Raw genomic sequence first — 25,672 nt, 5'->3', positions numbered from 1 at the left:
ATATATATAATTAGTTCACTCTACTCTTTCTTATAATATGCAAATTGTTCTTTTTTAGTTTATCCCAGTTCCTGACATTAACAAACCCCAGTCAACTCATGCCTTTGCCATGACCTGCATTTGGATTCACCTCAACAGAAAAGCCCAAAATGACAACTCCAAACTACAGATTCCAATACCTCACTCCCTAAAGCTTCACCATGAGTAAGTTGTTTGTAGCTTGACAGTTCATTTTTTTAACTTAATAGTGGGTTGAAGGCTAATGATAATTGTCTCAGTATTTATATGAAATATGAAAATCTTCCAACATCCACTGGAGGTAAGGATAAATATTTAATGTGTACATTATAACTAAAAGAACCTAATCAATACCTGCAGCAGAAAGCAATTAGAAGATTAACCAATCCTGTTTATATGTACGGGGATAGATAGATATATGTGTATATATATATTTTTAATTTCCAGGTCTATTTTTGCTTTTATGTATTTTATCTTAGTTAAAATACTTAATTTCCAAAAATATGTAAAAATGTTTCAGAATTTCTTAGATTTGAGCCTGATTGAGATATCACTCACTCCCTGGGCTGCCAGGATTGACTGAACTGATTTGGCTGGCATGCTCCCTTATATCATTTCCAAAGCTGTGATTACCCAAAAAAGACGCACTTTTTTAGATAGGACTGGGCTCCATCAAGGGTGTTAATTCCCACCTAGACCTTCTAAAAAGGACTGTCAGATCTCTTCACAGGAGACTTTAGGGTAGTCAGATTTCACATTTCATTTGACTTTCATTGTATGATACCCCTTAACCATTTTTCCTTAGTGACATCTGTAATGAAGGCATTTGAATGTACTTAAGCAAGTAGATAATAGATAGAAGCCTAGTTCATGAATCTGTGACTTATTTCTTCATTATCTGAATCTTAGTGCAGTATATGTAGTACCTATTTAACAAATAACCATTCATTGTTCACTTTTAACTGCTAACATTCTTTCTGAAATGCTTCTTAAACTTTTTGTGTGTCAGCACTCATTTGCCAGAAACTATGATATCGGTAGGAATAAAGATAGTATATTTGTTCAGTCGCTCAGTCACGTCCAACTCTTTGTGACCCAATAGACGACAGCCCGCCAGGCTTCCCTATCCTTTACCATCTCCCAGAGCTTGCTCAAACTCTTGCATAAAATTAAACTTTTATTAAAAAAAAAAAAAAAAGCAGATTACCTTTCTGGAATTTATTTTCATTTTTTCTATTTAATGGAACTTGAAATTTTAGGTTCCTGCAGCAGAGTCTTAGAAATAAGAGTTTACAAATGAATGACTATAAGATCGCCCTGCTATGTAATGCATACTCTACAAATTCAGAATGTTTTACGTTACCTATGGGAGCTCTGGTGGAGACTATTTATGGAAATGGAATTATGAGGATACCACTTCCTGGAACGAGCTGTTTGGCTTCAGGATCTATTACGCCCTTACCAATGAACCTCCTGGATTCACTGACGGTTCATGCCAAAATGAGGTATATTCTTTTTATTTGTTTGGTTTTATGTCAGGGAATTGATATCAGTATAGTAAAGACATGATTTCACGATTAGTTGTGTATATTTTATGGTCAGATATATTTTAAAAAACCTTTAGGTTTATTCTATAACAAAAATGGTATTGTTTATTATGGGAATTCTAGAATATACATATAAGCCCAAAGAAAATGAAAATAATTGCTATAATCCCTCCTTGAAAAATAAGCATTGTAAAATTACATTTGTATATATGTATTCTGAGTCCTTTTTCTATGTGTATATATATGAATTTATAGGGGGTTTTTTTTTGTTTTTTTTCAAAATGTGCTCTTAACTACAGTACTATTTATGGCCACCTTTTTCTCATTGTTGTTCTGTTGCTAAGTTGTATCTAACTCTATTAAACACCTGTTTATTTTCATTTTTTAATTAAACATCTTAGGGCTAGTGCTTTTCAGAACCATCTGTTTTAATTGCTACATAGAGGTCTTTTTTTAGGTCTATATTGCATATTGTTGGATACTGAAATTATTTGCAGTGTCTTAGTGTTATAAAAATGGCTGTGAAGATTATCTTTTTGGCTGTCTTTGCACCTATCCATAATCCCATTTTTATTAAATAACTTGCTAGAAGTAGAATTACTGCGTCCAGGGATACAAAACCTGTAATACCTTTCTTGTATTGACTATATATATAGGGGTGCTTTTAGAATTGACATTTATGGTTTCTAAAAGACAGAAAAGGCCCCAAGTGCCCACGGGAGCTAAGCTGATGATTAAGTGAGTGGTGCCTGGTGCTGCATGCAGGCAAGTCAGGTAACCGTGTGCCAGGAAGCTTGTGTATAGAGAGGGATTGTGAATGACTGGAGTGTGTGGGGCTCAGCTCACAGTACTGCCACGTGGGCTAATTTCCATTATGTAAAACTGCATACTAATGTAGTTAGTTCTTCTAAATGTTTTTTGAAAAGGGCTAGAAATCCAGATTTTTATTTCTAGACTTTCAACCATTAAATATTGACTCAAGCTTCAAACACTGCATAGGTCAAAGAGAATGTGTGTGTGGGCCTCCAGGTGGGGAGAGCATTGGTTAGAAAAGCCACTCTGTTTTTCAGACGGTAAATGTTGTGCTAGAATCATACATGCATTTTACTGGCATATGGATGGAGTTGAATATACCCCTGTTAATACTTTATATTAATAGGTAATCCTGTTAGTTAATATTTGGATTTTGCAGCTATTTGTTAAGTGGTTCTGTAACAAAAATTAATTTCTTAAATGGTTTTAGTTACATATTTGGAAAAGGAAAACAGCCTAAAACCATTCAAGCATAGTATTTTTTTAAAAGATTTATTTTTTAATTGAAGGATAATTGCTTTACAGAATTTTGTTGTTTTCTGTAAAATATCAACATGAATCAGCCATTGGTATACATATGTCACCTCTGTCTTGAAACTCCCTCCCATTTCCCTCCCCATCCCACGCCTCTGGGTTGATACAGAGTCCCTGTTTGAATTCCCCGAGTCATACAGCAAATTCTCATTGGCTGTCTCTTTTACATATGGTGATGTAAGTTTCCATGTTACTCTCTCCATACATCTCACTCTCTCCTTCCCCTGCCCTGTGTCCATAAGTCTATTCTCTATGTCTCTTTCTCCATTGCCACCCTGCCAATAAACTCATCAGTACCATCTTTCTAGATTCCATATATATACACTACGATGTTTATCTTTCTCTTTCTGACTTACTTCACTCTGCATAATAGGTTCTAGGTTCATCTACCTCATTAGAACTGACCCAAATGTGTTCCTTTTTATGGATGAGGAATATTCCATTGTATATATGTATCACAGCTTCTTTATTCCATTCTTATGAGTTGTACCCAAATTTTGCTGTTTTGGGAGCAGAGAGACCCTGATGCAGGTTGAAAGCAACGTGGAAACCAGAAGCAGCCTCAGGTTGTACAGTGTCACTACCATATGTCCTGCATAACCTAAATGACAAAAAAAGCTGATTCATCTCAGCTAGAAGTTCACATTTATACCAAGTTCCCTATAAGTAGAACAATCCCTGTATTTATGTTAAAAATCTGGATTTTTATTTTGTTTTATTTTATGTTGTTGTTTCTCCTCAGCCTTATCCACAGCATTGCTACCAGAGTGATAAAACTTGCTCACGCAAAGTCCAGTGTGGCCTTGGCTCCAGCCCTAGTGGAAACTTACAGCCGTTTATTGGTCTATATGGAAATAGAATCTTTGGGCATCAAAGGATTTATCAGTAAGACAGGACTTTCTGGTGTTTTATAACCATTAACCTTTTTCTTCATTCAACATACACTTTACTAGTTTCTAGGAATGTAGAAGTGTGCAGAAGTCACTCTCATCGTAGAGATCACCTGCTAAAGAGAAAAATGACAAAAAATATATATAACTGAAATATAAAATAAATCTTACAGAGAAAAATAGAGCAAAAAAGAGGGATAAGACCCTCACAGAGGATCCAGGGAATGGGATACATTTTTTAAAAGTTGTGGTTAAAAAGTGGGGGTGGGGCTGGGCCATGCAGTTGCACTGGGTGCTTGGGATGCAGTAAACAGGACAGGACAGACCTGTCTGTAATCATAAAACCCATGATTCCATGTGGCTGGCTTGCTGACAGCAGTAAGTTCCAAGTCTCACTGGCAATACGGAAGGCATGTTACTCCACTGCATTGCAATTCAGTGCAATTCAGTGTAATAACAATTTAATTGCATTACAATTCAATTCCTGCATTACAATGTCTGTTAGTTATTACGAAGTTCTAAATAATAAACACTTTCTAATATGAAAGTGTTTTTCTGATTTGTGGTAATTCTAATTTTTTACCAATGTGGTATCATTTTAACCATTTTAACCATTTAATCATATTCTTTCCAGATAATTGAAAGTCAAATTAAGCTTTCTTAGCAGAAAGGATGGGTTATGATATAATTTGTATGTTAAAAAATGATCCTCATGCTTTGAAAGGTTGGGAACATTAACTTTATTAAAATAATTTAAATGATAACTAAAAATAAATGAAGACATGAGGAAGGCTAGAGTAATTTTTTCCCATTTCCTGGCTCTTTACTTTCACAGATGAACTTGTCTATCATTTTTCAAATTCCAAAGAAAAATGCAAACTTGGTGTTACAATAAGAATCTGAATTTTCTTCCTTACAAAGTGAAAGTGAAAGTCGCTCAGTTGTGTCCAACTCTTCGTAACCCCATGGACTATACAGTCCATGGAATTCTCCAGGCCAGAAGTGGGTAGCTGTTCCCTTCTCCAAGGGTCTTCCCTTCTCTAGGGGATCAAACCCAGGTCTCCTGCATTGCAGGTGGATTCTTTACCAGCTGAGCCACCAAGGAAGTCCTCTTCCTTATAATTACAGTACAAATTATGGAGAAAATTAGGGAAATATATGTGTGTGTCTATGTGTTTGCATGTGTGTGTGTTCATGATCAAAATCTTTGCATAGATTTTACTTGATGTGACTTTTCTTTAAGTATCTTTTAATTCATAGCTTTCACTGATTAGTGTCTTAAATTTTCTTCTTCTTCAAGGTCAGCTTCTGCCAACTGTTTTTAAGTCTCATGCCTGGGGTATCTTGCATACGCTTCTTGAGATGTTCAGCTACCGGATGCACCACATTCAGCCCCATTACAGAGTTCAGCTCCTAAGTCATCTTCATACTTTGGCTGCAGTTGCACAGACAAACCAGAACCAGCTCCATCTCTGGTGAGCTCACTGGAGACTGTCTTTCCTTGGATTTGTTAGAAAATTTGTTGGAGATGGTGAACATAGTCCATTACCTTATAATATTCACTGTTATAAAATTCCTCTGCTTATGGAGTGTTTTATTTCCAGTATAGAGAAAGTAGAGTTCAACTTCTTAAATAGAAACCTACTAAGATAGTTGAATCCTTGCCTGGAGATTTTTGGACTGAGAACAAGTACTTCCACGACCTTTGACGTTGTGTTTTAACTTAGTGCTTATTTAGTTTATGGTTAAAGTATCATGTCATTTTGATTTTGCTCTAATTAAAAATATATTCCAAATTTTAAAGATGTCATTTTTGAAATGCTGTGTATCCAGGTGACATCTTTTTTTTAGTCCTTAAAGCTACATGCTATCTTTTTCAAATGGGTAAAAATGTCAGATGATTTTTGCTATTAAACTTGACACCTCACATTTTTAAAACCAAGTTAAGCAAAGCTTGTTTTCACACAAAAGAGTTTGTTTTTAATTGAAGAAGAGAAATTTATAGTTTGCATGTAACCTAGAATTGCATTTAATTCTAGAGTTCTGAGTTTATGTGCAGCTTAACTTTTTCATGATTGTGTTTGTTCTCCCACTTGGCAGTGTTGAGAGCACTGCACTCAGGCTTATAACAGCACTAGGTAGCTCAGAAGTACAGCCGCAGTTTACACGCTTCCTCAGTGATCCCAAGACGGTGCTCTCAGCGGAATCCGAAGAACTGAACCGTGCCTTGATACTGACCTTAGCTAGAGCAACTCACGTAACAGGTACAGTGACCATGCAGCCACCAGCAACAGAAACAGATGTGTCAGAGGGTACTGTGTCTCCTGACTACTGGGCTGGGGGTCGGGGGGTAACATATTGAAAAGATTCTTCTCACTTGTATCCAAAAAAACCAGTTGTTTGTTTATCTTTACCATTTCAGTCATTAAAGCAAGTTCTTCTGTATTACCATTTTAATTTGGTTGAACGTCAGTTTTTAGTCATCTGACATGGTTTTAAAGTCATGGTTCCTGAGCTTTTTGGTCTCAGGACCACTTTATACTCAAAAATAATAATAATGATTAAAATTCCCAAACATTTTCTGTTTATATGGATTATATCCATGATATTTGCTTTGTTAGGTACTAAAGTAGGACTTTTTAAGATATGACTCATTTTAAAATAACAATAAAAAGCCTATTGCATGTAAACATAAATAATGTAATTTTTGGTGTAAAGGAACATAGCTGAATTTAATGTCTGGTGTAAAGGAACATAGCTGAATTCTCTTACATTTCACCTATTATAGATGTTATTTTAGAAGAAGTAAAAAAAAAACCACTATGGTTTCACATAGATATGAGGATGAGAAGGGAACCTTTTAAATAGCTTTTCCAGCTAATTATGAATCTGCTTTAATGTCACACAAAATTGAAAAATTGGTCGTTTCTTAAATGTTCGTTGCAATGTAGAATCCAAAGTCCTATCAGGGAACTCTGTACTCAGTCACATTATAATCCACTGATCTATTTAGTGGATTTTGTGTTCATGCATATTTTAACTTTATGGATTGGTTTTTTGGAAAACATTGATTTACTGGATTAGGTAGGTAGATGTTATAAATGTTGACACATTTCATTATACAGTATCAGAAAATTATATTTTTTAACCTTGCTACAAATTTCATTAGGAAAAAAGTCTTTAAGTTTTAGAAAGCTGTTAGGCTTGTGGTAGTAGAAACATGTTTTCCAAAATTCAGATGTTCGCTTGAGAGGTCAAATTTTATCATTGGTGAAAGATACAGTTATTTGTTCTTCTTAAAGTTAGAGGCTCCCTTTATTAATTTTCAAGAAAAATATCTGCCTAATGCCCAAATCTTAAAAACTATGTGTTCTTTCAAGTAAAATTGGGATTCCATGAAAAAAAGAGCTAATTTGACCCAATATTCAATCACAAAGTATTTTTCCTCAAGAGTAGCTGGAACACCTTATGCATACTTCCGTTTTATCACACAAGATGTTACAAACAGATATACTTAAGGGCTGAGATATAATCTTTTTTACAGTTTTATCAGAGAGTCTTAAGTGAAACTGGCGTTTTTTCCCTGCTAAGAGTGTGTTGTGGTGAAGATTACAATGGCTATGAGTATAACTTGGTACCACTGTTTGATTTGTTCCAACGGCCAGCAGTGTTACCCCACCGTTGCTTTGCACCATCAGTGCACATTTCAACATGGTGAAAAGGCCAATGGTATCGTAGTATTATTATTATTATTATTATTTTAATAGTGTTGACCTCATCAAATCCTTGAAAGATATTGGGGACCCACAAAGTCTGCAGACCACACTTTGAGAATGGCTATTTTAGAGAAATAGTTACTGAATTTAGCAACCTCAAATACATTTGTGTATACTGTCTTATTTTACATAAATAAACCTCCTTGATTTAGAGGATTATAGACTATAGGTGTTTCGATCGCCAGAAAAGATATCTGCTGTACTCGAACACTTCTGTTTCGTTGGCTCAGTAAAGTGATAACACCTCACTCTCAGGAGTGAAGTAAACGAGCAGCCGTGGTGGGCCTGTACCACTGTTATGTCACTGATGTTCTGTAATCTTAAAAAGAGAAAAAGGTACCAAATGTCTTTTGTATTTTTTTCACTAGTTATCTTCATTATTTACTGATGTGATTACTAGTTAAGTGGTGAATGCTCTGCAGTGAAATTCTCTGACTGTAGAAACTTGTGACTTTTTATCATCTATGAATTATGGACATGATCTTTTATATCTGGGTTACATTTATTTGTTTGTGTTAGATTTTTTCACAGGCTCTGATTCAATTCAGGGAACTTGGTGTAAAGACATACTTCAGACCATCATGAGTTTTACACCTCACAATTGGGCTTCACATACTCTTAGTTGTTTTCCAGGCCCACTACAGGTAATTTTGTTTTGAATTATATATTGAATGTACGGTATATGAAATCAGTCTTCCCATTTACTGTGTTATTCTGGAGAGTTTTGATGGCATCCAAAGAATATTAGCTTTTATTTCTCTTTTTTGTAAATCTTTGCTATTACTCCCAAAATCTCTTGAGTTGTTCCTTGTCCTATTAAAGGAGCGGATGTGTCTCTAAAACTGTAATTGTTACGGCTTCATCTTTTTAGTTAACAGTTTTAGAATCTTGTGAGATGCAACACATGACCTAAACAATTCTTCCTCTCTCACCGAACAGTAATGGGGAGAAACACAATGTAATGGGGCTTCACAGAATACACACGTGTACATTTGACAGATTTTTCTTTTTTTAATCACATGGAGAGAAAAGCTATAAACTTGGCTATTATAATATGGAGAAAGGAAAACCTCATCTGTCTTCTACTTTTCAGAGAAAATTTTAAGCATAGTAAACATCTGTTTTCTATAACTTCTAATAGGACTGGAACAGTAGGTCTCAAACCTATCAGAATCGCCTGGAGAGGTGGTTTAGCTAGACTCCTAGACTCCAGTTGCAGAGCTTCTGATTCATTAGGTCTGAGATGGGGCCCAAGAATTCACATTTCTTACAGGTCTGAGGTCATGCTAATACTGATGGTCTGGGGACCATGCTCTGAGAGCCACCTGGCTAGTGCAATGGGTTTTCCTCATAGGGATATTAAAATACGTAATGGAAGAGTACATACATTCTTTTTCTTTTTCTCTTTTTTCAAAGATGAGCAGAAGTATCAACAGATGACTGAAGAAAGTTTGAATTCAGGTTTGCTTGGAATTTCTGTTTAGAAAATCTAGGAGAGGAATCTTACAGATAATCCAATCAAAGCCTTTGTATTTTCCCAATATAGAAATTTAGGCCCTGATTACTGAGTTACTTGAGGGCACATGGAATTTATTAGTGTTAGAGTCAAGCCTGAAACTGGTTTCTTGATTCTGCAGCTAGTGCCCTTTTTACTATAGCCATTGAAATAAACTTATGATCTTCCTTGTAGGCATTCTTTAAACAAAATAATGTACCTCAAGAGAGTCGTTTTAATCTGAAAAAAAATGTGGAGGAGGAGTATAGGAAGTGGAAGTCAATGACCAACGAAAATGACATCATCACCCACTTTTCTGCACAACGTTCTCCTCCTCTCTTCCTTTGTCTGCTCTGGAAAATGCTCCTGGAAACAGATCACATTAATCAGATTGGCTATAGGTAAGTCGAAAACCTAGATCTGCATTCCATTTGTCAGTCCATCGTACTATACAGCAGTGTAATTTATTTTTTACTCTCTGCTTTCCAGAGTACTGGAGAGAATTGGAGCCAGGGCCTTAGTAGTCCATGTGAGAACTTTTGCAGATTTCCTGGTATATGAGTTCTCTACGTCAGCTGGAGGTCAGCAACTCAACAAATGCATTGAAATTCTTAATGATATGGTATGGAAGTACAACATTGTTACACTGGACAGATTAATTCTCTGCCTGGTAAGAATACATTTACTTAAAAACAGGTCTAAGCAGTCTCATTCTCTTTGGATCAGTGTTAATGACTAATGGATCATGTGCTGATCTGCTGTATGTTGTTCCTAGTAAAGTTAAAGTTGCTCAGTCGTGTCTGACTCTTTGCGACTATACAGTCCATGGAATTCTCCAGGCCATGATACTGGAATGGGTAGCCTTTCCCTTCCCCAGGGGATCTTTCCCAACCTAGGGATCGAACCCAGGTCTCCTGCATTGCAGGCAGATTCTTTACTGTCTGAGCCACCAGGGAAGCCCAAGAATACTCAAGTAGGTAGCCTATTCCTTCTCCAGGGGATCTTCCTGACCCAGAAATCAAACTGGGGTCTCCTGCATTGCATGTGGTTCTTTACCAGCTGAGCTACCAGGGAAGCCCCATATTGTTTTTAAAGATTTAATGAATTTATACTGTAAATCATACATTGCTATCAATTCCCTAAGGAATTAAAGATTCCCCAATTTCTTTATTCATCCATTCAGTAAGCATGTATTGAATATCTACTATGTTGTATGTACAGAAGGTATAGAAGTAAGTAAGACAGATGTGGTCCTGGCTTTGTGATGCTCTGAAATGATTCTCAAAAGCTCCTAGAAGAGGCAGGAAGTAGTAAAAAAAGAAAAGTCATTTAAGTTTTTTTTCAGAGTGCTAATAATCATTTATGTATACTTTGTTAGCCATAATATATAAGAAACTGAATGCTTCTTATAGTCACCCAGTTTTCCTCAAGTGTTTTTTTTTCTCTTGACTTTGATGTCTATTTCAGGCCAAATTTTAAGAAAAATCACTGAATCAGGCTGGAAACTGCTACATGTTTTAATACTATAGTAGTGATATTTGACTCTAGTACTCTTGCCTGGCAAATCCCATGGATGGAGCAGCCTGGTGGGCTGCAGTCCATGGGATCGAGAAGAGTCAGACACGACTGAGCGGCTTCACTTTGACTTTTCACTTTCATGCGTTGGAGAAGGAAATGGCAACCCACTCCAGTGTTCTTGCCTGGAGAATCCCAGGGACAGGGGAGCCTGGTGGGCTGCCGTCTATGCGGTCGCACAGAGTCGAACACGACTGAAGCGACTTAGCAGCAGCAGCAGCAGCAGTGATGTTTAAAGGGTGTAAGTGCTTAACATTCACCTCTCAGCTCTACAGCATAGATATAAAGATGGTCACAGTCTAGTAAGGGAAATAAGATAAGTCTATGAATCAGTAAATAGTAAGTTAGAGGTGTAGGGAAAGTATTACCAGGCAGCACTGAAAGATCACATCTGCTTAGGTGATGGGTCTTCAAGAGAGGGCTAAATTTCAAAAAATAAAAATGGACATTCCAGGTGAGAGCCCAAACTAGGCAAAAAGGTGTCAGGCATGTTTGGGGAATGCTGAACAATTATTTTGGGATGGATTATACAATAAAGTTCTAATTGTGAGATTTTACTGTTTTCAAATTTAGGCTCTCTGGAGCCTTGCTTTTGCATAGGTTGGTCATTTTCATTTAATTGTTCTGTTTTTTTTCCAAAGGCCATGCGTAGCCACGAAGGGAATGAAGCCCAAGTTTGTTATTTCATAATTCAGTTGCTGTTACTCAAGCCAAATGATTTTAGAAATCGAGTAAGTGACTTTGTGAAGGAAAATTCCCCAGAACACTGGCTACAGAATGACTGGCACACCAAGCACATGAATTATCACAAGGTACTAATTAAAATTAGTGCTTCACTTCATCCTTTTAAGGCCAAACTTTAGGTCTTTGGCTAATTGACTTGGCCGTTTTCTCTGCAGGTCTGTTCTTATCTGTCTGGTCTGTGTAGAAGTGACTTAGCTGCCTAAACTTTCTTAAGGTTCTAGAGTCTCTCTAATATTAAGAACAAATTGAAACTACAGTTTTAATAGGTGTGGGTACTTACAATAGAAAATGAAGAGTTAAATCCAGTCCTTTCATATGTAAATCTCTTTTGGTATATCTTTAGGAGAATAGAAATTTTTGTTAAGGACTCTAGATTTCATTGCATTACCGGAGCAAACATAGTTCTATGTTCTTTGAAAAATGGCAGGTTTATTTAGCTCTTTTTTTTTTTTTTTAAGAAAATTTAAAAAAGATGCCCTAAACATTTACCATTTCCTCACTTCCACAGAAATACCCGGAGAAGCTCTATTTTGAGGGCCTGGCGGAGCAGGTTGATCCTCCTGTGCCGATACAGTCTCCATATCTGCCCATCTATTTTGGAAATGTGTGTCTCCGATTCCTCCCAGTGTTTGATATAGTAATCCACAGGTTTTTAGAGTTGCTCCCGGTATCCAAATCACTGGAGACTCTACTAGATCACCTGGGAGGCTTATATAAATTTCATGGTGAGCTTTTTCAAATTTTAATTCCATCTAAGCTCTCTATAGACAGAAGTAGGCTGAACATGATCATATGGATAATAATCGTTATAAAGGTTTTATTTTAATAATTTTTAATAAAAGCATTTTCAGGAGAAGTGCTATGTGATGATACCTTGATATATAAAATAGACAACATAAAAATATTAATAAGTAAATTATAGCAAAAATAAATAATATGCAAGAGATGCCTTATTTTATATATTGTGTGATTAATTATCAAATCAGTACAGAAAGAGAGAAGTATTAGTTCAGAACAGATGGATATTACTGTGAACTAAATGGATCTTGGCAAGCTTCTTGGATGGGTAGGGTTTGAACTATAATGTATGTGATTTTTATAAACAGAAAGGAGAAGAGAGCAAAATAGGCAGGAGAAATCCTTTGGAAAAATCATGGAGGTATTAAAAACAAGGCATTTTTTAAAAACAATTGCCTCATTGGGCTAAATTGTACCTGGCGACTCATCACTGTAAATGCCAGGTTGAGAAGTTCTGGTTTTATAATCTACAGATAATGGAGAATTAACTAGAAGTTCTTGAGTAAAGTCATGGTATGGAAAGCGTTATTTTAGAAAGGTGAGTCCAGTTCTAGTAGCAGCGTGTCTTGGAAGGAGGAAGCCATTTCAAAGACTTGTGTCAGTTAGCATCTAAACAAGTATGCTGCTGCTGCTGCTAAGTCGCTTTCAGTTGTGTCCGACTCTGTGCGACCCCATAGACGGCAGCCCACCAGGCTCCCCTGTCCCTGGGATTCTCCAGGCAAGAACACTGGAATGGGTTGCCATTTCCCTCTCCAATGCATGAAAGTGAAAAGTGAAAGTGAAGTTGCTCAGTCGTGTCTGACTCCTAGCGACCCCATGGACTGCAGCCCACCAGGCCCCTCCATCCATGGGAGGCAAGAGTACTGGAGTGGGGTGCCATTGCCTTCTCCGGAATCAAGTGTGGTGACACTGAAAATGAGAAGGAAGGGAGAGAGAGTCAAGAGTAGGAATTGAGCTTGGTTGACCAATTACGGGGAGAATATCGAAAGAAAGAAATCAAGGACAACTCTCAAGTTTTGAGCCTGGTGACTGAGAACAGTGAAGTCAGTGACAGAACATGGAAGTCCTGGAGCAGCCATGGACTATACCCACTCTAGGGGGATAGAGAGTATTTTATCTGGCGGGGTGGTGGAGGGGGTGGGGAGGCAGTTCTTCTTAGTCCTTGACCTAAGATATCTCTTTTATCTAAGATATCTCCCTTCATAGCAGAAGTCTGAATTGCATTTTAGCACTGCAGAGTAGATATGAAGTTCAAGGGAGCTTTCCTTTAAAAATACTCTTCTTTTTGGATTGGGTAATATATGCACCTGATGCAGTGAAAGTGGTCAGTCCCACCCCTGTCCTCTAGCTTATTCTTGTAGCTCCTCCTTTCTTCCCTGTAGGCAGTCACTGTTACCAGTTTCTTATGTATCCTACCTTAAATATTCTGGGGTTTGTAGTTTATTTTTTTCACAAATATAATATACACACTATTTTTATTAACCTTTATAAGGTTTTACAGTTGATTATTTAGTATCAGATCATACAAAGCTGCTTCATACATGCCATGATTAACTTAACCAGTCCCCTGTTTTCATCATGTAGGCTGTTCTAATCTTTTGCTAGTATAAACAGGCTGCAGCTACATTGCTTACACATGGCATCATTTTTGCAGGAAAAATTTCCAGGAGTGGAATTGCTGCATCTAAATGTGATGCTTATCCTTCAGTAGAAGCTGTGTATGTTGTTAGAAGCCTTCTGCCTTGTCCTAAAATAAAAATAGCCATTGTATGCAATTGCCTAACACGGGTAATAGTTTTATAATCTTCTGAGCTATTTTTTGGCAATCTTGAGAATAGATCAGTTTTTCACAGTTGTCAGTAACCAGGTAAACATTGTAGTGATGTTTTCTTCTTGGCAGATCGTCCAGTGACTTATTTGTATAATACTCTGCATTATTATGAAATGCACCTGAGAAATCGCGAAAGTCTCAAACGAAAACTTGTCCATGCAATCATTGGGTCGCTCAAGGATAACCGACCACAGGGCTGGTGTCTAAGTGACACTTACCTTAAAAATGCTATGAATGCACGAGAAGACAATCCCTGGGTCCCAGACGACTCTTACTACTGCAAATTGATTGGCAGACTGGTAGATAATATCCTTTTCATTGTGATTTTCCAGACTCTACAGAAATAACTATATGTTGATTTGTGTGAACATATATTGTCATTTTAAATATTCCAAAGTTTTTATATATTCTAAGACTTCAGTTTTTTAGAACATTTTATTTTTTAATTTTTACTTCTGTAAAGGTTTTGAAGTCTTAAATCAGCAGCATAATGCCAGATAGGCAGAAATTTACTCCATTAAAACTTTTATTTAAAAAAAACAAAACCTTAGAGAAGAGATTTGTTTCAAAGAAAAACATTCCTAAATAAATACACTATGTATTATAGTACATGCATTTGTTCTATGGAGAACATAGAACTTTGTCGCTTTAAATAAATCCCTGAATAATTTTTAAAACATTAGTAGATAATAGTAAAACATTTTTTGGTAGTGAAAAAGATTCTATATTGGTGTTTTCTTTCTTTACTTCTATTTTAAATTATTAACCCACTATACTTAATATATCTATACACGATGCCACTCTATTTACTAAATAGAGCAGTTTTACATATATAGGCCTGATTTAATTTTCCTACACAGGAATTCCTTCCTGAAGTAAAAGAGCTACTCATGAGAAAGTAATGTTCTTATTAACTTTCCTACAACTAAAAGAAAATAGGTTGATAAAGCCTTTGGATACCTTGGTTGCATCTACAGCTGTCATGTCATGGTAATGAGAACCCACTCATATAAGACCAGTCATTGATACCTGTGGCTGATCACATGGTTGCTATCAACATATGTCAGATTTATTTGTATTCAGTTTGTATTGTTTGCCTCTTAAGCTCTCCAATAAATCACTTATTGAGGGCTCATAATCAGATATATTGATAATCAAATGAAATGTTTACATGTTCAACCTTTGAAAACTGTAAAGCACTATACAAACAGAAGCCTTTAATCTCAGAATTATCAACCAGTTATTGCTTTAATCATCTGCACCGATGGCTGGCAAATCTCCTGGTCCATTCCCAAACTGTGACTGGAGGTTCAATGAGTTTCCCAACCCCGCTGCCCATGCACTGCATGTTACTTGTGTGGAACTCATGGCCTTGGCTGTTTCCGGCCAGGATGTTGGAAATGCTCTTCTAAATGTTGTCCTGAAGAGGTGTGTATCCTGTTTCGTGCAATAAGATTCAGTGTTTAAGAGAATGATATTTTATTTGGAGCTGTAAGACACACCTGTTGTCCCAAGGCTAGGGCACATTGAATAGTGACTATCTTTAGGTTCCAGATCTCGTCTTAGTGATAAAGGTGAAATGGAATGAGCCCTGAACGGCCAGAAAACCTGGGTTTGTTCCTTCTTCTACTCTTTATTAGCTGTTTGACATTTAACTTAGGCATAACGTTAACTTTTCCCTAAAGACAGTTTTTCAAGATTTTCTTCTTAAAGGCCAATATAAAGTAGAGGATAATGATTGGAGAATAAATATAAATAAGTGAAATAGTCTTTCAGCTCAGCAACCATTGTTAAAGAAGAAAATTGAAAAAATTGAAAAGCCTTACTTAGTTTTTATTTATATTTTTACTCACTAAAAATCCATTGTAGTTTTATTGAAATAGATCAGTGTCAACCCCAAATTATATATATTCTCAAAGTAAGATACAGTGTCAACCATATAAAATGTTTTTATAATTTCACCTTTTTGTTCTTTTTCCCAACTAATAGTCAGCCTTTAGTGCCAAGAGAGAACATTACAGCGTGGATGAATGCCATTGGATTGATCATCACTGCCCTACCAGTAAGTTAATCATTTTGATTTAAACAAGGTCGTCATGCAATTAATGAAATGTTTCTTTTTTTGTTTTTTTTTTCACTCTATTATTGCTTCTAAAATCTACAATGCCTCTTTTGCATCAGATCTAAATAAATCTACCTGACTATGGGTCCCTGCATCCCTTGGTCCCACTTTCCTATCCAACCTTAGTTTTCCAATTAAAATCTGATCTATTTTTGACCCCTTAACATATTATGTATCTAGATCCTTTGAGTTCAATTCAGTTCAGTAGCTCAGTTGTGTCCAACTCTTTGCGACCCCATGGACTGCAGCATGCCAGGCCTCCCTATCTATCACCAACTCCCAGAGTTTACTCAAACTCATGCCCATTGAGTTGGTGATGCCATCCCAACCATCTCATCCTCTGGCATCCCCTTCTCCTCCCGCCTTCAATCTTTCCCAGCATCAGGGTCTTTTCAAATGAGTTAGCTCTTCGCATGAGGTGGCCAAAGTATTGGAGTTTCAGCTTCAGCATCAGTCCTTCCAATGAATATTCAGGACTAATTTCCTTTAGGATGGACTGGTTGGCTCTCCTTGCAGTCCAAGGGACTCTCAAGAGTCTTTTCCAACACCATAGTGCCAAAGCATCAATTCTTTGGTGCTCAGCTTTCTTTATAGTCCAACTCTCACATCCATACATGACTACTGGAAAAACCATAGCCTTGACTAGATGGACCTTTGTTGGCAAAGTAATGTCTCTGTTTTTTAATATGCTGTCTAGGTTGGTCATAACTTTTCTTCCAAAGAGTAAGCATCTTTTAATTTCATGGCTACAGTCACCATCTGCAGTGATTTTGAAGTAAAAATAAAAAGTCAGCCACTGTTTCCACTGTTTCTCTATCTATTTGCCATGAAGTGATGGGATCAGATGATATGATCTTTGTTTTCTGAATGTTGAGCTTTAAGCCAACTTTTTCACTCTCCTCTTTCACTTTCATCAAGAGACTGTTTAGTTCTTCTTCACTTTCTGCCATAAGGGTGGTGTCATCTGCCTATCTGAGGTTATTGATATTTCTCCCAGCAATCTTGATTCCAGCTTCATCCAACCCAGTGTTTCTCATGATGTACACTGCATATAAGTTGAATAAGCATGCTAACAATATACAGCCTTGACGTACTCCTTTTCCTATTTGGAACCAGTCTGTTGTTCCATGTCTAGTTCTAACTGTTGCTTCCTGACCTGCATACAGATTTCTCAAGAGGCAGGTCAGGTGGTCTGGGATTCCCATCTCTTGAAGAATTTTCCACAGTTTATTGTGATCCACACAGTCAAAGGCTTTGGCATAGTCAATAAAGCAGAAATAGATGTTTTTCTGGAACTCTCTTGCTTTTTGATGATCCAGCAGATGTTGGCAATTTGATCTCTGGTTCCTCTGCTTTTTCTAAAACCAACTTGAACATCTGGAAGTTCACGGTTCACGTATTGTTGAAGCCTGGCTTAGAGAATTTTGAGCATTACTTTTCTAGTGTGTGAGATGAGTGCAATTGTGTAGTAGTTTGAGCATTCTTTGGCATTTCCTTTCTTTGGGATTGGAATGAAAACTGACCTTTTCCAGTCCTGTGGCCACTGCTGAGTTTTCCAAATTTGCTAGCGTATTGAGTGAAGCACTTTAACAGCATCATCTTCTAGGATTCGAAATAGCTCAACTGGAATTCTGCCACCTCCACTAGCTTTGTTCATAATGATACTTCCTAAGGCCCACTTGCTTTCCCATTCCAGGATGTCTGGCTTTAGGTTAGTGATCACTCCATCGTGATTATCTGGGTCGTGAAGATCTTTTTGATACAGTTCTTCTGTGTATTCTTGCCACCTCTTTTTAATATCTCCTGCTTCTGTTAGGTCCATACCATTTCTGTCCTTTATTGAGCTCATCTTTGCATGAAGTGTTCCCTTGGTATCTCTAATTTATCCTTTCCTCCTGCAAATGATGCTTGTTGAGACATTTTTCAGGTACTTCTGCCATATAAGAGAATATACCAGGATGCTTTTCCTTCTGTTACCTTCCCTAAAGCCTACGCATTCTTTGCTAACTTAGGGCTTGCTTTTTCATCGAAGCTTTCTATAATTTCTCCACTCATGCAGTGTCTCTCTCTGTGACCTCCACACATGTCTAGTCAGTACCACACTGATGTCTGACATCTTTGCGTGTCAGTAATATTGTCTAAAGCAGTGTTCTCCAAACTTGTTTGATTATGCATCTTTATGAATCACTTCTTCCTTACACTCCTCCAAAATATATACATATTTGTGAATTATAAATGTGTACCAGCATTACCTGTATAGTAAATATAGATAAAGTCAATTTACCATGTAGTAAATATCAGCAATTAAGTTAACTGGACAGACTCATGACTGGAGCACTCTTAACTCACAGACACTTCTCCCCAGGTTGTTATTGACTTAATTTGACTCATTGTGAAGCCACACAAGCTGGATAAATGGGAAACATTAAAGAATGAGAAAGTGCTATTATTTTAGGCTTTTGGAGTACAATACTGGATGTAGAGTGGAATACTAGAGAAACGGTGTTTTTCTTCAGGCTTTTTCTTGGTTTTAAAGGAGCCGTATTGGATTGTCCTTCACGATCGAATAGTGAGTGTTATCAGCAGTCCCAGCTTGACGTCTGAGACAGAGTGGGTCGGCTATCCTTTCCGGCTCTTCGATTTCACCGCTTGCCATCAGTCCTACTCTGAGATGAGCTGTAGCTACACGTTAGCTCTGGCACATGCAGTGTGGCACCACTCCAGCATCGGGCAGCTTTCTCTCATTCCCAAGTAGGTATTATGATTTCCTAAAAACATTTGACTTATTTTGTTTTTGCTTTTTAATCTCTTGTACACCTGGGGTATATATCTGATTCAGTGGAACAGCTGACACAGTAAAAGTCTTAAGTAGTTTCTGGGTGTCAGAAAGACTCCTTTATGTCAGAATTAATTGAAGAAAATTAATTTATATGTATAAGTAATAGTCTCGTATTCAGTTTTCCTTTATCATTTCAATCAGTCAGTCAGTTCAGTCGCTCAGTTGTGTCCCACTCTTTGCAACCCCATGAATCGCAGCACTCCAGGCCTCCCTGTCCATCACCATCTCCCAGAGTTCACTCAAACTCACGTCCATTGAGTCAGTGATGCCATCCAGCCATCTCATCCTCTGTCGTCCCCTTCTCCTCCTGCCCCCAATCCCTCCCAGCATCAGAGTCTTTTCCAGTGAGTCAACTCTTCACATGAGGTGGCCAAAGTACTGGAGTTTCAGCTTTAGCATCATTTCAATGGGCTTAATCAAAGGCATGCTTTTTCCAGAATATATCGCAAAATTTGCCTTTTGTACTGCATACCTGATACTAGCCTATTTTCTGATTATTATTTTTGACTGTATAATTGTATTAATTAGATTTAAATTTCTTGAGAATGGCCTTTATATTAGGTTGATTATCCTCTTTTATTTCAAATAATTCACATTCCGTCATTCAGTAATTGTACTATTAGGAACAACTCCTAAATCTGAAGTAAATTGTTTCAATAATCAAATGAAAATAAGAGCCAGTGAGAGATGTGAGATTAATTAGAAATGTTACCAGAATTAAAATAAACTTTAAAAAAATTATTACAGATTTTGAAAATACTTGGATAGGCTATATTAACAAAATTCAAACAATTTAACTGATTTCGAGTCACAAGAATTTTTTATTTTGATCTTTAAATTTTAGATTTCTCACTGAAGTACTTCTTCCTATAGTGAAGACTGAGTTCCAGTTGCTTTATGTGTACCACCTTGTGGGACCATTTTTACAAAGGTTTCAGCAAGAGAGAACTCGATGTATGATAGAGGTAAAATTTAATCTGGGTTTTCGATGGTAAGATTAAGTTCTAAAATGTATATTAAGGTTTCTTTCCTAGTGTTTTTCAAACTGTATATCATTACCATTAGTGGGAAAATCAGTTTAGCAGGGTCTAAGAGTAATGCTTAAGGCCTTAGCATCCCCGTAACTTAGTATGCCTATGAGTTTGGTGTGGGATGTGCTGAACTGGAGATGCAGGGGAAAATACTCATCATCAGGGCTGAGAAGAAAGCTAAAGATGGAGAAGTGCATTTGAGCATGTGCACTATAGCACAGAGGAATTCGTCAGAGTCATGGGAATGACTAAAGTTGATCCCCTGTAACAGAAGTGTAGAGAAAAGAGAATGCCCCAAATATAGAACTTTGCAGTGTGAGACACCCAGTGGAACTAAGAAGGCACAGTATATAAAGGCTCCCTGAGACTGCCAAGTATCCCAGAAATTGAGAGATGGTTTCCAGAAAAGGGGTTGTCTATCTCTTAATTTTAAATTTTAAATTAGGAAGAGAAAGTGTATTTAATTCCTACTTGGGGTCAGTTGGCAGCACTCTGAATTCCGTCATAAACACAAGCAGTTCCGTATCACTCATGTACACAGAGGCTTGTGTGATAGAGACAGTTCCTCAACAAGGATGTACCCTCTGTGCTGTTCTTGTCACGGAGACCAGCTGCATCATGACTGAACCATTTTTGACCATTTAAATAATTTTATTTGTTAAATAGATTGGTGTGGCGTTTTATGACATGTTGCTGAACGTAGACCAGTGTAGCACCCACTTAAACTACATGGATCCCATCTGTGACTTCCTGTATCATATGAAGTATATGTTTACTGGTGACAGTGTAAAAGAACAAGTAAGTTCACTTTAATTATTTTTCAATGATGTTTAGTTTTGAAAACTTAAAAAAAAAAAAAAAAAAAAACATGAGGGGACATAGGTATGCTTATAGTCGATTCACGTTGTATGGCAGAAACCAGCACAACATTGTAAAGCAATTGTCTGCCAATTTAAAAATAAATATCTATTATAATTTCTCACACTTTTCCTTCTTGACATTTGTAACAAAACATCTGAAAATGACCTGAGGAGTTACTAATAGTAAACTCATCAGGAAGAAACAGTACAGCGTGGCTACTGAAAAGATCAGAGAGGCCTTGTGTAGTGAGTAAAGCAGAGCCTGTTTTTCCCCACAGTGATTAGGGTACACGGTGAGGACATAAGACAAATAGCAGTGTGACTACAAGATTAAAACCAGGAGGGTCAGAAGAATAACTCATGAAGGGTATTTAAAAACTGAGGGTGCTGAACTTGAATTTTTTTTAAAGTCCTAGGGAATTAATTCTATCCTAACTGTTTGAGGGGTGGGGGGTTGCCATTTGGAATAGGTATTAAATTTGTTCTGTGTCACTTTAAAAGGCATGCGACTCAGCATATAAAGAGCCACTCCCTGGGAGGGCTGTCTCCAAGTGGAAAGAACCTCCTTAAATACCTCTTTAATACCTCCTGAGTTTCCTGTCTGTGGGAACCAGAATCTCAGCTCTTTTAGAAGGGTGGAGGGAGGACAAATAGGTGAAGTTAAGTGACCTCCTCTCCATACTTTAATGTTATTTCTCTGTAAAATGGGAAAGGAATATACATTGGTACACGTAAGCATGTAAATCCTAGTCTTGAGGATTCACTCTTTGAAGCTGGTGACGTGGAGTTGGGAGGGTGTTGACTCCTTTGCGCCTCCGCAGGACTGTGGAGACCAACAGAGAAATGTTTTTTTTAGCATATTCCTTATATTTGAGCCTAAGAAACTTTGACACAAGGGAATACAGAAAGGAAGGATTTTTAATGGACCGATCTTTCCTAGTAGGATCCAAGAATATATAAGTAAGGCTAAGAAAGCTATGGAACTACTTGATGTATTTATTTCTTTAAAGCATTTTAAGTAAGAGTAAGTCTAATATGATTTAGTTTGCATTCCAGGTGTAAATCAAAACCAAAAAAAGTTAACTGTATAGGTAAATGTTTTGAACCTGAGTTATTCAAAGATCTTTGAAATATAATGGTGCTTTGCATAAAGATGGCATTTTAAAAGGATGAGTCCCTTGGTGGATGTGTAGAACCCCCAGTGTAAACTACTAGCTTTTGGCAGGAGGGTGACTGGCTGTCTAGGTCAGTGAGTATGTTTCTGTTAAGTGTATGCATATATAGATAGATACACATACACAAATGTACATATATATAATAGTGTGTGAGGGACAACACATGCTGTTTTCAGGTAAGAAAGAAATAGTTTTATCTGCTTTTGTTAAAACACAAAATATGAGAGAAACTTCTCATCCACCTGTTCTACTCCCTGGTTTATTGTCTCAGGAAATGTGTAAGTCACTTCTTTAAAAGTGGGAAATTGAACTTCTCTGGTGAAAATATGTTTTAATGTGCTTTTGTTTTTTAGGTAGAAAAGATTATCTGTAATTTAAAACCGGCTTTAAAACTCCGTCTTCGATTCATCACTCACATTAGCAAGATGGAACCGGCTGCCGTGCCTCCGCAAGCCGTCAGCAGTGGGTCTCCAGCACCTCAGTCTACTCAGGTGCCAGGGTCTCTGCCGGTGACTCAGTGAAGTCAGAGTGTGCTGTGCTGAAAGTGGACTTGAGTCTATTAGATCTGAACCTGAGAGTGCTGCATTGTGGCTGAGGAGAGGCAGCGGTGTTCAGATTGTTTTATTTTGATTCATGTGGTGGATCTGTTGACTTCCAACTCCTGTCTTCCCATTGCTTTGTCTCTAAGAGATCACGTAAACTACACGTTGCTCGTATCCACAGCAAGGTATTAGAGCTGCCTAGGATATGGACATATCTGATCAAATGGCCTTTACCAGGCACTCTCAATCTTTCCTGTTTTGACCATTGTTTTTGTTTTTATTTTTTAGTATTAATAACTTATTCAGTCTTCAAATCCAGTTTTAAAGGCACCACACATGTAAAATAGTTATTACAAATTCTTTTATACATAAATCTCTCTTGGTATATCTTTGCAACAAGAGATTTTTGTCAAGTAAAGGTCTCTAGATTTCATTGCATTAAAGGAGCAAACACAATTTCATATTCTTTTTTAAATGGCTTAAACTTTTTATCATAGATTTCCAAGTAAACAGGCTAATATTTCTATTGAGATAGATTGGCAAGTTTTTGCCTTTGCTGTGGACTTGAACTTACTATATGAAATGAGTTGGAAGCCATGTAAGAAAATAACATAAGAAAATCAATTTTCTTAATACCTGTTTTTAAAAATAAATCAGTTACTTTTCCAGGTTGACACACTTACCTGGCAGATGATGTGATTCTTTGAATTTTTATAGTCTTAAATTTTTTAAGTATTTATATTTTTAAATATCATATACATTTTGGTTCTTTAGAGTTTATTAGATTTTGAGAGACACACTGTTATTTTGGGGGGGTGGCATTAAGATTGTAAAAGACTTGGAAAATAATTAGTAAAATCTGTTGAATGAATAAATTGTCTGATTAATTACTCAGTTTGAATGAGCGTCTGCTGGGTGCCAGGCAATGTACTGGCTGGATTAGAACAGAGAACTGAGCCACCTCCATGGATTGTATGCTATAGTCAGTGACTGACATTAACCTAGGAATTAAGAGGTGCTGATTTTTTTAAAAAAGAATTAGTGAAGTTTAACTGTGAACTTCTGTTTCCAAATTATTCCTCCTAGACCTTTATCTTCTTCATGATTCATATTTTTATAATCACTGGATCTTTATTTGCCATGCAAAGACTGCTTAAAATTTGTATAATGGTATAAACAATTTTTCTAAGCTAATGATATTCTTAAAATTCTCCAGAAATTTTATACTAGAAATGATTTCAACTATTACTCTTAACCTAGTCTCAATATATTCTTGCTGCCTCAAAGAATAGACATAAGTGTAACAATGCTGCTGCTGCTGCTAAGTCACGTCAGTCGTGTCCGACTCTGTGCGACCCCACAGACGGCAGCCCACAGGCTCCCCCGTCCCTGGGATTCTCCAGGCAAGAACACTGGAGTGGGTTGCCATTTCCTTCTCCAATGAATGAAAGTGAAAAGTGAAAGTGAAGTCGCTCAGTCGTGTCCCGACTCTTAGCGACACATGGATTGCAGCCTACCAGGCTCCTCCGTCCATGGGATTCTCCAGGCAAGAGTACTGGAGTGGGATGCCATTGCCTTCTCCAAGGACTTACACATTCCAGTTAATTTTATTAAAAATTCAGTTTTTCCTCTCTAGCTTAAAAAAAAAGAGAATATGATTTCCCATAATAGGCTTTTAAGAGGTTAGTATTAATCAGAGACATTAATAGAAGACAGAAGCTTAATTTGTGTTTAGAATACAGCTGAGAATAAAATACTTATATCCATTACATCCTAAAATTTTTCTTTTTGAAAACTAATGATAACTTTAGAGTGGCTGTGTTCACTAGGCGTTTCTGCAGTGTAGAAATAGTCATATCTGTGCTGTACAGTTCAATAGTTAGTAGCTCCATGTGCCTGTTAAGCACTTACCGTGTGCAACTGAATATTTTATTAAGCTTTAATTAATGTAACTGCCTGTGACTGCTGTACTGGATAATGTTCTCTAGAGTAAGATCCACTATAATTGCTCTTATCTAAAACTTATTCAGTAAAACACTTATTCTACAAAGTCCATAGTGTCAACAGGTTTAAAATTCTGTATTGCAGATAAACAATCAGATGGTAGAGGCTCTTTAACGCATAAAGCTGTTATAACAAGAATAACAAAAGGGAGGGGATATATATATATATATATATATATACACACATATACATATACATACACCTATGGCTGATTCATGTTGAGGTTTGACAGGAAACAGCAAAATTCTGTAAAGCAATTCTCTTTCAATAAAAAAAAATAAATTAACTTTTTAAAAAAAAGAATAACAGTAAAAATTCTTTCATGGAGCCTGCTTCATTACAGACTCCACTTTGAGTTCCATGTAAGTTGGAGGAAAGGGAAAGAGTTCACTTCCCTTGTTTTGATTCTAGTTTATTTTCACTTACTTTTCCACTTCCTTCACTATATAATAGAGCTGAGATGAGTTTTTAGGATGTTCAGGAGTTCAGCCAGTGAGTACACTCTTAACTGCAGTGAGTGAAAGGTGGGGCATTTGGAAACTTGGGAAAGTGTTAGTTGCTCAGTTGTGTCTGACTCTTTGGGACCCCATGGACTCTGGCCTACCAGGCTTCTCTATCCATGGAATTCTCCAGGCAAGAATACTGGAGTGGGTTGTCATTCCCTTCTGCAGGGGCTCTTCCTGACCTGGGGATCAAAGCCAGGTCTCCCGTATTGCAGGCAGATTCTTTACCAACTGAAATAAGTGAAAGGTGGGGCATTTGGAAGCCACAGATAATTTTCAGTGAAATCGCAACCCAAATTAGCATATCTTAGAAACAAAAATAGTTGATTTCTTTCCTCTGTTTCCCAAAAGACTATCTGAATAGCAGCCATGCTTAACATGATATTAACCAATATCATGCTTGAGGTTTAAAAAAAGTGAGACATGGTCATCTAACATCAGTGAACTTAGAGACTGCCCAAACCCTATAATAATCCATTTTACAGATGAGGGAACCAGAGCAAAAGAGTTTAAATAACTTAACCAAGGTCTTACAGTGTTTTGGAGATAATAATTTCACTGTGGTTTTTTAAGTA

The 25,672-nt window shown here is 37.0% G+C and overlaps 1 protein-coding gene across 2 annotated transcripts in view; it reads left to right on the top strand.

Moving 5' to 3' along the window:
- MED23 (mediator complex subunit 23) overlaps positions 1 to 23,465 on the top strand; it is a 43,925-nt gene extending 20,460 nt beyond the window's left edge. For both annotated transcript variants that reach the window (XM_086316470.1, XM_086316469.1), the window contains 17 exons: positions 59 to 204; positions 1,278 to 1,523; positions 3,655 to 3,797; positions 5,103 to 5,277; positions 5,903 to 6,066; positions 8,098 to 8,222; positions 9,269 to 9,474; positions 9,563 to 9,743; positions 11,290 to 11,460; positions 11,901 to 12,117; positions 14,091 to 14,327; positions 15,284 to 15,449; positions 16,011 to 16,083; positions 18,680 to 18,894; positions 19,827 to 19,947; positions 20,680 to 20,811; positions 22,402 to 23,465. In XM_086316470.1, the coding sequence (XP_086172596.1) occupies positions 59 to 204; positions 1,278 to 1,523; positions 3,655 to 3,797; positions 5,103 to 5,277; positions 5,903 to 6,066; positions 8,098 to 8,222; positions 9,269 to 9,474; positions 9,563 to 9,743; positions 11,290 to 11,460; positions 11,901 to 12,117; positions 14,091 to 14,327; positions 15,284 to 15,449; positions 16,011 to 16,083; positions 18,680 to 18,894; positions 19,827 to 19,947; positions 20,680 to 20,811; positions 22,402 to 22,569 (2,886 nt within the window). In that variant the 3' untranslated portion in view covers positions 22,570 to 23,465. The remainder of the gene's footprint in view (positions 1 to 58; positions 205 to 1,277; positions 1,524 to 3,654; positions 3,798 to 5,102; positions 5,278 to 5,902; positions 6,067 to 8,097; positions 8,223 to 9,268; positions 9,475 to 9,562; positions 9,744 to 11,289; positions 11,461 to 11,900; positions 12,118 to 14,090; positions 14,328 to 15,283; positions 15,450 to 16,010; positions 16,084 to 18,679; positions 18,895 to 19,826; positions 19,948 to 20,679; positions 20,812 to 22,401) is intronic.
- Positions 23,466 to 25,672: the final 2,207 nt, after the last annotated feature.

This window comes from Bos grunniens, chromosome 9, assembly GCF_055505025.1.
Source record: "Bos grunniens cultivar Pamir isolate PY7600 chromosome 9, Bosgru_T2T1.0, whole genome shotgun sequence".
NCBI classification, from domain to species: Eukaryota; Metazoa; Chordata; class Mammalia; order Artiodactyla; family Bovidae; genus Bos; species Bos grunniens.
Note: the sequence above shows the minus strand (reverse complement) of the source record. Positions and strands in the feature narration are given on the sequence as shown.